This window comes from Monodelphis domestica, chromosome 1 (assembly GCF_027887165.1).
Source record: "Monodelphis domestica isolate mMonDom1 chromosome 1, mMonDom1.pri, whole genome shotgun sequence".
NCBI lineage: Eukaryota > Metazoa > Chordata > Mammalia > Didelphimorphia > Didelphidae > Monodelphis > Monodelphis domestica.
Genome location: NC_077227.1, coordinates 664,664,676 through 664,678,851, shown reverse-complemented (window position 1 = coordinate 664,678,851; position 14,176 = coordinate 664,664,676). Strand labels below are relative to the sequence as shown.

The window sequence follows — 14,176 nt, the reverse complement described above, 5'->3', positions numbered from 1 at the left end:
AATGTCAATGTGGAGGAAGCCAGGGGCAACCTGCTTGCTCTCGATCAGTCTCACCAACTAGGCTAAAGTGGGGGGGGTCATAGGTTTGGCCACAGTTTTCTTTATCAGATGTACCTTTAGCCAGGGATTTTCCTTATCTCTACCTTGAAATAAAATGCCTGCGTGTGCCAGTACTCTGCCCCCTGAAACATTTGGATAGCACAGGGTAGAAGGAGGCAAAACCAGGGGCAGTCGGATTCCAGCAAGACAAAAGGGAGACATCCATGCTGAAGGGCAGCCATTCCTTCTGAGAATCAGAGGACGGGAGGAAGGAGAAGTGAGCGCCCCCCTGCCTACTGGGCACCATGCCTGAAAACCTCCACCCAGAGAGTAAGATGAAGGGGGATGTCTCGGTGAGTCAAGGCTTGAATAGCCATCTGCCTACTTGGAGTCTCAGAGAGTCTGGCCAGGCTGTATCTACAGAACAGTTGGCCGTACCAGCTGGACCGACTATGCTGTCCTTGAATCCCCTCTAGGAGAGCAGCTTGCCATGACAGCTCAACTATCCCCAGAGGCAGCATAGGAAAGAATGGGTGGAATCTGGAGTTAGTTTAAGGAGTGGGCTGATGACATGCAGGTCATGCCTCATGTTCTGGACCTGCACCAAGCAGGGAACTAGGAGTGTGTGGGTGATAACTGTTTTGTGTTAGTGTTAGTAGTCAGAGGAGCGAGAGCTGACTAGAGAATCCTCCACCCAAATGTCCCTTGGTTTGGTTTTATGACAATTTATAAGCAAAAGTGATTATCAGACTGGGAAATATCCTGGAGGGTAAGACTATGGATTAAGAGGAACAAAATGGCTTTCCCTGTATCTCCCACAGACTACTGGCAAATCAAGGAGAAAAAGAAAGTTCAGAACTTGGGCTTGTCTTTGAAAAGGGGTAAGAGAGGAAACAGAAAAGCAATTATCCACCCAAATTGTGTCACTTTTTTTCTGGAATGTACACAAAGGCTTGATCTTATGCCTTTTTTATTTGAGTGTGAAGACTAAATGTGAACAAGAAAAGGAGTTAGAGGGACTTGGACTACCACTACCTATAGCGCTTAGAGAGGGAAGGAGGGGTATAGAACCAAAGACCCAACCTAGCTGATGATGATAATAATAACTAGCATTTATAGAGAGAACAGCCAAGTGGCATAATAGATACAATACTAGGCTAGAAATCAGGAGGACTCATTTTCATGAGTTCAAATCTGACCTCAGACACTATAGAACCAAAGGACCCAACCTAGCTGATGATGATAATAATAACTAGCATTTATAGAGAAAACAGCTAAGTGGCATAATAGATAGAGCACTAGGCTAGGAATCGGGAGGACTCATTTTCATGAGTTCAAATCTGGCCTCAGACACTAACTAGCTGAGTGAACTGGGCAAGTCACTTAATCCTATTTGCCTCAGTTTCCTCATCTGTAAAATGAGCTGGAGAAGGAAATGGCAAACCAGTGCAAACCAGTATCCTTGCCAAGACAACCCCAAATGAAGTCAAAAAGAGTCAAATACAACTGAACAACAGCATTTACCTAGTGTTTTAAGGTTGACAAAGCATGTAACAATTGTTATCTCATTTTATCTTCACAACAACCCTGGCAGGTACATGCTATTTTTGTTCCCATTTTATAGATAAAGAAATTGAAACCAACAGAGGTTAAGTGATTTGCCCAAGGTTACATAGGTAGTACGTATCAGAAGTGGGATTTGAACTCATGTTCTCTTAACTATGGGAAGTTTCACTACCCTTTCCATAGCTCTAGGTTGCCTCTTCCCCTTCTGTAACTTCCTTTGAAACACCTGAACCCATGGTTATTTCATTGTTGCTCAGCCACTTTTCAGTCATGACCTCTTTTGGAATGTCTACCATTTCCTTCTCCAGTTCATTTTATAGACGAAGAAACTGAAGCAAACACAGTTCGGTGACTTGTGGCTATCGCCACATATTAAATCTTAAAACAAAGACGATGAGGCTTTGGAGACCTCCCGCCTTTAGAGGCACTCATAGTACAAACCCATTGTCTTCAGGGCAAGGAGGTTTGTCTAATATCAGCATCTGGGCTCCTGGGCTGGGCACTGTCATTTCTAGCCTCCTTTTCTCTATTCCTTGACTGAGGTTCAGTGGTGCCAGTGGGAAGAACACCAGACTAAAAATCAGAACACATGGGGCTTTGACTTCCAACTCTTCCACAATGTATAGGATCTTTGGCAATTCACCCAACCTATATGGTTCCTCACCTGTAAAAATGAGGAGTTTGGAGAGCAGAAGAGCTGAAACAATGCTTGATCTGGAGTCAGAGGACCTAGACTCAAATTGTGACTGTCACACTTGCCCTAAGCAAGTCAATAACTCTACACCTCAGTTTCTTCACTTATAAAATGAGGGGGTGCTACTGGGAGAACTCTAAGGCCCATTCAAGATCTAACAATGAATAGAGCTGGAGCTTTCCTGTTTGGATGCTCTGGGGCAGTGGTCTCCGAGATGAGGGCTGTGTATCTTCAAGGGGCAAAGGGATGACCCATGGGGGACATGACCTACTAGAACTTAAAAAGAAGGGTGACATCTCTCTCTAACACAACCCTTCCACCTCCTTCACCTTTTATTGTTCAACATCTTACTTTCTTCCTTCTCCCAATGTTCTGAAAGTTGTCTTCCACTCTATTCTGCCTGGCTGGTATCATGATGCTCACCCAAGATATTTATTTTATATATGTGTGTGTGCATTTATATATATACATATATGTTTTTATAAATATGTTTATGTGTATTTCATATTGTTATATGTTTATATATGTTTGTGTGCTATATTTGTGTTGTATGTTTTTCCATTATGTGTTAATGTTTATGTTATGTTATATATTTGTGTTATGTGCGTTAATGTGTGCTATATTTGTACATGTGTGTGTTTTACATGTTCTGTAATAGATTTGTTGTATATTTCTATATGTATTGTGGGAAGATCCCCTCTCTTCCCCAACATTTCCTGGCCTAGGCTTGGGGCTGGAGGACACTGGTCAGTAAATTCCTCAACCCTGAACTCCTTTCATTTGAGCTGAGACTTTGCATGACCTGGCATGGGTGGCTTAGAGTCTATGTGGCCGATCCTTCTTTCCTGTCTCCGATCCACACTCCCCCCATACTTCCCTCTTTCTACATGGGTTGTAGCCTCCACACCTCTCATTCCAAGTACTCTCCAGATATTATTGTTTCTCCCTCCCCAATATCCCTTGCATCTGTCCCCTTCCCTCTACTCACATAGCCATTCCCCTATTTCACCATTTCTTACATAGTCAAAGGAGAATTGCCTCCTTTGCCCTCTCCAATTCTTTGTCCCCAAGGCTGCCAAAATGATTTTCCTAAAATACCCATCTGACTGTGTCACTGCCCTCTTCAATAAATGCCAGTGGCTCCCCACGATGTCCAGGATCAAATATAAATCCAACTGTTTGGCAATTAAAGCCATTCCCAGGGTAGCCCCAACCTACCTTTCAAGCTTTCTTGCCCAATAACCAACCTCCTTGCCATTTTTCCATTATGGCACTTGCCTTCTCAGAGGGCTGATTGTCCCTCCACCCAGTTTTAGAACTCTCATCCTCCTCCTGGCTCTTCTCTCCTTCCAGACTCTGCTCAAGCATTACCTTCTAAATGAAGTCTTTTCTGATGTCCCCATCTGCTAGGTTTCCCCCAACCCAAATTTCTTGCATTTATTTTGGTTCTGGATTATCTCCCTGAACAAATGGAAGCTTCTTAAAGGCAGGGATGGTTTTACTTTGGTCTTCATATCCCCAGGACCTAGCATAGTACCTGGCACATAGTAGGTGCTAAATAAATGCTTGATAGTAGATTAATCAATTGATTGGTGGAAAAGAACTTCCAAATCTATGAAATCACACATTCATTTGTGTTTTCAAGAGATTCACCTGCTTTGTTTCAATATTTTAAAATTTTGCTGAATTTCCAATTTCATAAAACAAGACTGATGGTTGAAGCTGACTGTTGAAGGAAAATGATATGAGTCTGAAAAAAAAGATGTGAGAGAGTTGGCATAGCATATTGGATAGGCAGCTGTTCTTGGAGCTATTGAGACATGGACTCAAATCCTCCTTCTTATACATACTGAATATATGACCTTGGTCAAGTCCCCTAACCTTTCAGTTCCCTGAGGAACTCTCTGAGATTCTAAGTTTCAAAACAGGAAGAGATATGCTCTAGTAGATACAGTTTCCTATGTCAATGAAATCACAGATTCACATTTAAAAAACCTAACCCAATGGAAATTAAAAAATACAATAACATTAAGACCATGGATCATGAATGCTATGAAATTTTCATAAACAAGCTTGGTTCAAAAGAAAAGACAAGAGAAGGCACCTGTCCTGCTGCCCTGATTTTTTTAGAAGTGGAGGACGGTGAGGGTGGAATACAGTACATATCATGCTTTTTTCCATGTATTTGGTTAATTTTGTTAAATTGCTTTTTTAAAAAAATGTTTATCTTAAAATCGATACTGTATATTGGTTCCAAAGTCAAAGAGCAGTAAGGTCTAGGCCATGTTGGCAAAACCATGGCATGCGTGTCAGAGGGAATGCTCTCTTCCTCCTCTCCACACATGCCTGAGGACATTTCTCACATCACCTGTTCCTCTACCCAGCAGTCCAATGGAAATGCTTCCTCCCTCTCCTGTCTGGGGCAGACTGGAGGGAGGGCTCACATGCAGTGTGAAGGTTGCAGTTTGGGCACCCTGTCTCTAAAAGGTTCGCCATCTATGCAATGGGGGTTAAGTTACTTGCCCAGGGCCACATAGCTAGGAAATGTCTGAGGCCAGATTTTAAACCCTGGGTATCTCATCTCTAGGCTTGGCTTTCAATCCATTGAGCCACCTATCTGCCTCCACTGGACTGCTCTTTCCTCCTTATCTTTTCTATTCTTTGTTATAAAGGATGACTAGAGAAGGAAGGAGGAACTGGAAAAATATATTCTGGCAAATATAGATGATTATAAGAAAAGACTGAGATTAACTACAAAAAACATTGACTACGTTCTAGTCTTTACTTGGAAAAACAATGCAAATATTTCACCATGAAGGATCTGCTTGTGAAGGGATGCCAAAACAAATAAACAGAAACCCTCCAAAAACCTTTACCCCTTGCCCTCAAGTAGACAATTGCCAATAATTTCTCCACACACAGGTTCACCGGTTATCTCCTGGAAAAGGGTTTTAAAAAGATGCCATCCATTTTTCTTTTCCAAAGACAAGAGTCTTAAATGTGTTGACCTTCTCTGCAATGACAGGTGGTTTTCTGCAGTATGCCACCTACAAAATATTGTAAAAGGAAAAAGGAAATACCATATTCAATCCATTCAAGGGAAAGGAGACATTTAAAAAGATCCATCAATCACCTTTCATTTCCACATCACCTTTATTTGCTAATATATTCCTCTCTCTTCTCTCACTAGAGAGCCATATTTTATAATAAAGCAGAAAAAAAAAGAACAATTTAGAAAAACTAGCCAACACATTGATCAGGATCAACAAAATGGGCAGTGATCCCTTTCCATAGTTCCCCACCGCCACAAGGAAAGGAGGGAGATCGCTGTGTAATTCTTCCTCGGGGCAAAGTTGGCCATTATATTTCTAGTGTATTCATTTTAAATGTTGATGTTCCTCCCATGAACATTGTTGTAGTTATTGCATCAGGCAGCTAGGTGGTACAGTGGATAGTGTGCTGGACCTGGAGTCAGGAAGACTTGAGTTCAAATCTGGATTCAGACACTAATTAGCTGAGTGACCCTGAGCAAGCCCCTTAATCCTATTTGTCTTAGTTTTCTCATCTGAAAAATGAGCTGGAGGAGAAAATGGCAGACCACTCCAATATCTTTCCTGAGAAAATCCCAAATGGGCTCACAAGGAGTCAGACACAGCTGAAATAACCGAACAACAACAAAGTCATTGCATTGATTGTTTTCTGGGCTCTATTGACTTTGTATTAGTTTATAAAAATGAACTGCCTCTCTGGATTCCTCCCATTTAGAATTTCTTACATTATATTATATTCTGTCATCACAATCATAAAAATGATAATAATTGCTAACATTTAATGGTGGCTTATGATAGATTGTGTCATTTGATTCTCACACCAGCCTTGTGAGGTTGGGACTGTTATCATCTCCATTTACAGATCTGTTTAGCCATTCCCTTGCTTGGTATGGAAACAGAAGCAAATGCCCATCGATTGAGAGATGGCTAGACAAACTGTGGTACATGAATGGAATGGAATGTTACTGGCTTACGAGAATGATGATTACAGAGAAGCGTCAGAAGACCTACATGAAAGGATGAAGAGTGAAGTAAGCTGAGAGCCATGAAGACAATGTGCATAACGAGGCCAACAAAATAAAGAACCATCACCACAAGACAACTGAGGCAAATGCTGTAAAGCCGTAACGAAGAGATATGAAGAGATTCCTCACCTAACTCTTTTGCAGCGAGGGGAGAAAGGGTTCACAGGCATGGAACACTGCATATACTATCAGATCTTTTTCATGTATTGATCAATTTTACTGACATTCATCTCCTATTTTTTCTTTTATTTAAAAAAAAAGGTGTTGGGGCATTTAGGTGACTTCAGTAGATAGAAAGCCAGTATCAGGACTCAGGAGGAACTTGGAATCAGGAGGACCTGGTTTCCAATCTGCCCTTAGATACTTTCTAGCTGTGTGAGCCTGAGCAAGTCACTTCACCCCAGTTGCCTAGCCCTCATCACTTTTCTACCTATCTATTCTAAGACCAAAGGTAAGGGTTTAAAAAAAGTATAAAAAGTTTAAGAATACAGAGGGAAATCTAGGTAAAAACAAATTCTATCAAAAAGTCATTTAAATAATAACAGACACATTTAATAGCCCTCTAAAAGTTGCAGAACTCTTTACAAATATTCTTATTTGATCCTCACAACTATCCTGTGAGATAAATGTTATAGCATCATTTCCATTTAACAGATCTGTTTAACCATACTCCAACTGATGGCATCTCCTTTGTTTCCAGTTCTTTGCTACTACAAAAAGTGCAGCTATGAATATTTTGAAAGACATTTTATCCACTGTCTTAACATATTTCCAAGTTGTTTTCCAGAATTTGTTGTTCAGTTGTAGCTGATTCTTTGTGACTCCATTTGGTATTTTCTTGATGAACATGCTGGAGTAATTTATCATTTTGTTTTCCAACATTTTATAGATGGGGAAACTAAAGCAAACAGTTTGGGTGAAGTGACTTGCCCAGGGTCACCCAGATAGTAACTGTCTGAGTCCTGATTTGAACTTAGGAAAATGAGACTTCTTTACTCCAGATCCTATGTTCTATCTACTATGCCACCTAGCAGCTGAATTTCCAGAATGGTTTAAATCAGCCCTGGTGAACCTTTTAGAGACCAAACTGCACCTTCAAGTTGCCTATGGGCCCCCTACATTTCCCCAGATGTTGGAGGGAAGGAGTACTTGCATTGGGCTAGTGGGCAGAAGGGCAGGGCATGTGAAAATTATCCCCAGGGCACTGTGGAGAGAGGGAAAGGAGCAGCCTCCTCCATACCACCAGTGGCATGTGTGCCTTGTCTTCGCCAACACAGATTTAGATCCATTCATAACTTTTCCAACAGTTTATTAGTATGCCTTTCTTCCTGCTTCTCCTATATTGACTATTCCCATCTTTTGTCATCTTTGCTAGTTTCTAAAACCTCATAGTTGTTTTGATTTGAATCTTTTATTATTAAATATTTGGAGCAATCTGCCACATGATTTTTAATAGTTTTCATTGAGAGCTTTTCACAGCCTTTGACCACTTATCCATTAAGGAATTTCTTTTAGTTTCCTATATTTCTGTTAGTTCCCTATGTATCTTAGATATGAATAGATGAATGAATAAATAGCATTTTATTAAGTACTTACTATTCCAAGCACTGAATTAAATTGGATGCATAAAAATGCAAAAGCTAAACAGTCCCTCCGGCTAAAGAGCCTACATTGTTAACAGGGAAGACAACACATACATGGAAGTGATAGCCTGGGAGGAGACATCTGATCCAGGAAGTCACAAAGATAGCAAGTGGGATAACATAGCAGCCCACTGATGGGTCCATTCTAGACGCAATGGTAATATTGAGTTGATTATCATTCTCAGAGCAAGAGGTAGAAAGTGGGCAATCTGGGTACCAAATGACCTGGACAGGAAAACAACAAACCAGTCCAATATCTTTGCTAAGAACCCTAAGTGGGGTCACAGAGAAGACATGACTGAATAATGACTGAACCACAATAAAGACAGTAACAACTTTTAGGGGAAAATATACTATGGAGAGAGCATTTTGAAAATATATGTTTAGAAAGTTTCCTTTGGAATGTTATTTTGTTGCTGAAAATAATATGTGTTATTTATAAGCACTCACATCTGTATATGTAAAAAAAATACAAAATTTTAAAAAATGTTCCATATGAAATATCTTAGTAGACTCTGACCAGCTGATAAAAAAAATATAAAAGCTTCTTTGGATCAATTTGAATGAATAATTGACATCAGGAAATTTAGAAATTTACTATACAAATTTCAATAAAAGCCTTTGCATTATTGGTGGATGGGATTGAAAAAATGAGAATCGTGGTTTAGTAAGCTCAGCCACCAGTTCTTTTTTTTTTCACTTGCCTGTGTTTGTGAAGTGTCCTTTTCAGCTATAACAGTCATTGAAACCAAGTGTTGGAATAAACAGCTTAAAAACACACAAACACATACAGTTTATAAATAGATATTCATATATTGAGGTTGTGTACTCAAAAATATTTAACTGGTAGGGACACAAGATCAAAAAAGTTTGAAGACCAATGCTCTAGCAACTGCTTTAATAACCTCACCCTGGTACATCCCCCAGTGCCTGGGGCTTTCTCAGCCTGGAGCATCCCTTTGTTCATTCTGGTCCCCTTCTCCCAATGGTGAGTTCCTTCCAGGACCCCCATTTGAGAGATGAGCTCCAGCTGCCTGTGATTCATTTCCTTCTTGACTGTGCTTATGACTATAAAGACTTTACATCATGCACCAGGGTCCCCCTTCTCCTGGGCTTTTTATATGTGGTCTTCTCCTATTAGAATATAACTTCTCTGCGGCGAAAATGATCTTTTCTTTTGCTTCTATTTGCGTCCTCAGTGCTTTGAACAATGTCCAGCACATAGTAAGTCCTTCACAAATATTTGTTACTTACCTAACGACTAATGTGAAAAACAGCTACTCATATTTTTTTGAGTATCATTCCTGCCCCCAGGCTTGGGGATATGATGTGAAGTTAAGAATCACAGCACAATAGCATAATATGGATCTTGCTACCTGCAAATAAATTTACTTTTGCTTGTCTCTAGTGTCACATGTCAGTAATTCAAGAGCTATTCTGACAGCCATGCTGATTAAGATGTCAGTTGAATAGATATTTTAGTATTTTGGGAATACAGATAATTTGTCAAAACCTCAGGAATGAACCCAAGGCAAGCACTGCAAATTGGAATAGAGGCAATTCCCCACTTATGCATCCTAAAAAAAGGTCAATCCTAATTGGTTGTTTAGGAACTGACCCTGATTTTCCCATTGAAACTGGGGAATAATGGCTAGATTCCCAGGCCAGCTAACAAAAATTCATATAACATACAATGCATCTGGAGTCTAATGCTAATAGTACTAGCCACTGGACCCAGGCTTCCAACACCGAGAGAGTGGGACTGTCTCTGTGCATCGACTTTTCCACTTCAATCTCCTTCACGCACAAGTGTCTTTGCGCACACTCATCTACATCACAGATGAAAGCGCACAAAGGCAATCGTCATCCTCGGTTATGGAGAGACTACTACTAGTACTAGCCTGGGCTATGGGCCCTGGGTGTTGGGTACCATATTGGGCAAGAAGGAGGAAAAAGAGAAGTTCCTTCCTCATCTGGATTCAGTGCCAGGAAGAAAAAATTTGAAATATTTTGTTTCTTTGCCATCTTCCCTCTTACCTTTCTATATTCCTCCCCACCCTTACCCCATGCCAGAGCCCTCATACTGTCTTAAATCTGCTACTGCAATCCCCATCTAGACCTGCCTTGCCTCCTTTCCAAAGTGATCCACAGACAACAATCTCTTATCTCTTTTCCAATTACAGCTACAATTGTCTCAGTGCAAATCATCTCAGCTTGGTATCAAGAGAGAAGGCATCTGATAGAACTTCAAAATTCCCTTTTCTGAGAATAATCTTTTATTATTCCATCTTTCTTTATGACTTTACCAACGCCAATCATATTCTTTGTCCTTCCTGTAGCTTCAAATTCTTCTACTCCTCAGTACTTTCCTAAGCCATCATCCCTGCACTCTTCATGCACCCTTCCTTTTCTAATCTTGATCCCCTGGGGAACCAGCTCAATTCTTAAATCCCTTTCCACCTTGTCTTATCTCCTTGACTCCTATTTACTTGCAAGAAGAAGTAAGGGAACCACTATATGATGAGATGGCCCTTCTTCCTGCTTGGAATGGGTTGACACCTCTCTCTTGACACATCCTTGTTCCCAACCTTCTCCTCATCTCTGCCTCCTAGCTTCCCTGGCTTCCTTCAAGTTTCAATTAAAGTTCTATCTTCTGCAAGATGGCACGCCTAATCTTAATGCCTTTCCTCTTTATGGGACAGGATAAAATGATATTTCTCACAGGGCAATGTCTTTACAAACACTACGTATTGAAGCAAAACTGCTCAAATGTTTTCCTTTTACATACCGATTTTTAAGCTCTCCTCATCCTTAATCCCAAATCAGGGAAAAGAAAGAGCCATCTCTAGGTAACTGTTGCCAGCTCCTTGCTAAGTCCTCAGAAGAGAACCTGCTCGAGTGTTTCTCCCATCTGAGAATTATCTTTTGAGTACAAAAAAGCAGCTGACACTTTCCAGGGTCATAGGATTTAGAGTTTTTGAAATCTAGCCCCCTCGTTTTATTTTAGACTATTTAAATGTGTTTTAATTTTTTATTCTGAGCTTAAGATAAATATTTCCGAGGTCCTGATTAAGGACACATGTAAAACCCAGTGGAATTGCTCATTGGCTATGGAATGGGGGTGGGAGAAAGGGAGGGGGAGAATGTGGATCATGCAACCATGGAAAAATATTCTAAATTAACTGATTAAATAAAATTTTCTCAAGCTTAAAAACCTAAAATAAATAAATAAACATTTCCTAGGTCCTGATCAATGGCACATGTAAAAACCAGTAGAATTGCTCGTTGGCTACAGAAGGGGGGTCGGAGGAGGGAAGAGAAAGAAAATGAATCATGTAACCATGGAAAAATATTCTAAATTAATTAATTAAATAAACATTTTCAGATAAAAAATAAATAAATAAACAAAAAAAGAGATAATCATAGTTGGTAATTACACTGATCAGAGTTCTCAAGTCTTTTAAGGTTCTCAAGTTTTTCTATACAATGTTATTGTTATTTTATAAATTGTTTTCTTGATTCTGCTCCCTTCCTTCTGCATCAGTTCACAGAGGTCTTTCCAGGTTTCTCTGAAACTATCCCATTAATCATTTTTTAGTAATAATTCTAATAATAGCCAAGGAGGAGCTAGGTGGCTCAGTGGATAGAAGGCCAGACCTAGAGAAGGAGGGGCCTGGGTTCAGATCTAGCCTCAGACACTTCCTTGCTGTGTGACCCTGGCTAAATCACTTAACCCCAGTTGCCTAGTCCTTACTGCTCTCTGCCTTGGAACCAATACTTAGTACTGATTCTAAGATGGAAAGTAAGGGTAATAATAATAATATTTTATTTTATTTATTTATTTAGCACTTGATGGTTTTGCCAAGTCCTTTACACATAAGCTCTTTCATTTGATCCTCACAGAATCCTGCAGTGCACATGCTCTTATTATCCCCATTTTTAGAGAGGATGAAACTGACTCAGAGAGTGATTTGCCCAGGATGGTGCAGCTAAAAGTTGAACTTGGGTCTTCCTGAGGGTGGTTCTGTCCACTCTGCCAGGCAGCTCCCTAACAATAACGATTCTGTTACATTCATATGCTGTCATTTGTTCAGCCATTCTCTGGTTGATGGTCACCCCTTTCATTTCTGGTTCTAGCAGTTGTCATTGGAAAAGAGGTAAGCCCTTTTGGTCTGTGGATCACTTTGGAAGGGAGGGAAGGCAGCCCTGTTCGGGAGCTGCAGTAGTAGGTTTAGGACAGTGGAGTGGGGGTGGGAGTAGGGATAGGAAGATGACAAAGACAAAAAGACCTGCTAGAAATATTTTTGTACATCTGGGTTTTCCTCCCTTTTCTTTGATCTCTACAAATCTAGTAGGGATTTTGCAGGAGTAGATTAGTGGCTTTGGCGGTATCCAAGTTGCTTTCCAGAATCCAGCCCTTTCATTTTAAAAATTGATAGAATCAGAACCCAGAGAGAGGAGAAGACTGGTACTGGACATCAAGAGTTGTTCAGTCATGTTCAACTCTCTGTGATCCCATTTAAGGTTTTTGGGGGGGACAAAGATATCCAGATGGTTTGCTATTTCCTTCTCCAGCTCATTTTCTAAATCAGGAAACTGAGGCAAATAGGGTGAAGTGACATGCCCAGGGTGATACTGCTAGTAAGTGTATGAGGCTGGATTTGAACTCATGATTCCACGATCCATGCTCTATCCACGCTGCCAGCCAACTGTTCCTCATATAAAATGGTAGTCCTAAAATCTGAATCCAATTCATCTGGTTTCAAACCCAGAGCTCTTACCTCTGCCATTCAACTCTTCTATATTGCTGCTAGTGGCCACATCCTGACTATTTACCTGTCAGAACAAGTATCATTTAGAGAGTGGGCTACCCTACCTTCCAGGAAGAGGGCTAAGATTAGGCTCCCTTGGAAGCTAATTGAAATAAGACCTCCTCAATAATGAAGTTAATAATAGGCAGAAAGCCTTCGGCTGCCACTTGTACCCATCAATCTCTTCGATTCTTGATGGGGAACCACACAGCCTTACTGGGTGTTTTAGCAAATATTTCCTCCTTCCCTCTTGTACCCTCACTAGCTCAGAAAGGTCCCCTAAACTGTAATTCATTCCCGACAGATCCAGGACAGTGTGTTCCTCTCGGAAAGCGACAACAGTCTATATTTCACATACAGTGGCCAGTCCAACACCCTGGAGATCAGAGACCTCAACTACCAGGTAAGAGTACAAGTAAATACTTTTGCGTGATATTTTGGGACCAAGTCCGATGGTCTGGGTGTTCTCCAGTTGGAAATTCAACAAAAGAAAAAGAAAAGAAATGAGTGTAGCCCTCCAGGGTTGGTCCTTTGCTCCAAGGATGGGGAAACAGCCTGCTTCCTGAGAGCCATTCTTAGGTGATGCACTTGGCAGAGACTGGGAATTGGAATCAGGAACACTTGATTTCAAATTATGCCACAGATACTTACTAGCCATGGCAGGACACTTGATCTCTCAGCCTCAGTTTCTTACCTGAAAAATGAGGATAATAATAGCAGCTACCTGCCAAGATTTTTGTGATAAACATAATGTACTTTGTAAACATTAAAATACTATTGATATTATTATTATTATCAAGTGAAATAACCTGTGTAATTTACTTTGTGAATGTTATAGTGCTTTATAAATACTAGCCATTTGTAATAGTAAATGAGATAACACTTAAAGCACTTTGCCAACTTTAAAGTGCTGTATATTCAGTTGTTTCAATCCTGTCTATATCTTTGTGACTCCATTTGAGTTTTTCTTGTCAAAGATACTGGAGTGGTTTGCCATTTCCTTCTCTAGCTCATTTTACAGATGAGGAGACCGAGGCAAACAAGATTTTGTGACTTGGCCAGAGTCATACAGCTAGTGTCTGAGGCCAGATTTGAACGCAGGACTTCTTGACTCTAGGCTTGGTGCATTCTCCATTGTGCCACCTTGTTGCCGCAATATTATAATATTAACAAATGATTAAATATAATGGCAATGCAGATTTTTATAATATTTCTTTTTCCCCAGTTAACTTGTAAAAAAGCTATTTAACATTCATTAAAAATTTTTTTTGAGGGGGCAGCTGGGTAGCACAGTGGATTGAGAACCAGTCCTAGAGACGGGAGGTCCTAGGTTCAAATCTGACTTCAG

At 40.4% G+C, this 14,176-nt stretch overlaps 1 protein-coding gene across 4 annotated transcripts in view; it reads left to right on the top strand.

The window, feature by feature from the left end:
* Nucleotides 1-14,176, top strand: part of DYNC2LI1 (dynein cytoplasmic 2 light intermediate chain 1) — a 107,726-nt gene that overhangs the window by 70,911 nt on the left and 22,639 nt on the right. For 3 of the 4 annotated variants that reach the window (XR_008917410.1, XM_056822449.1, XM_056822503.1), the window contains exon 13: nucleotides 13,133-13,231. Coding sequence is in view for 3 of the 4 variants with exons in the window: in XM_056822449.1 (XP_056678427.1) it covers nucleotides 13,133-13,231 (99 nt within the window). In the remaining variant the exon portion in view is untranslated. Of the gene's footprint in view, nucleotides 1-59; nucleotides 393-13,132; nucleotides 13,232-14,176 lie in introns of those variants that run through there. The other variant, XM_007476886.3, reaches the window with a different exon arrangement.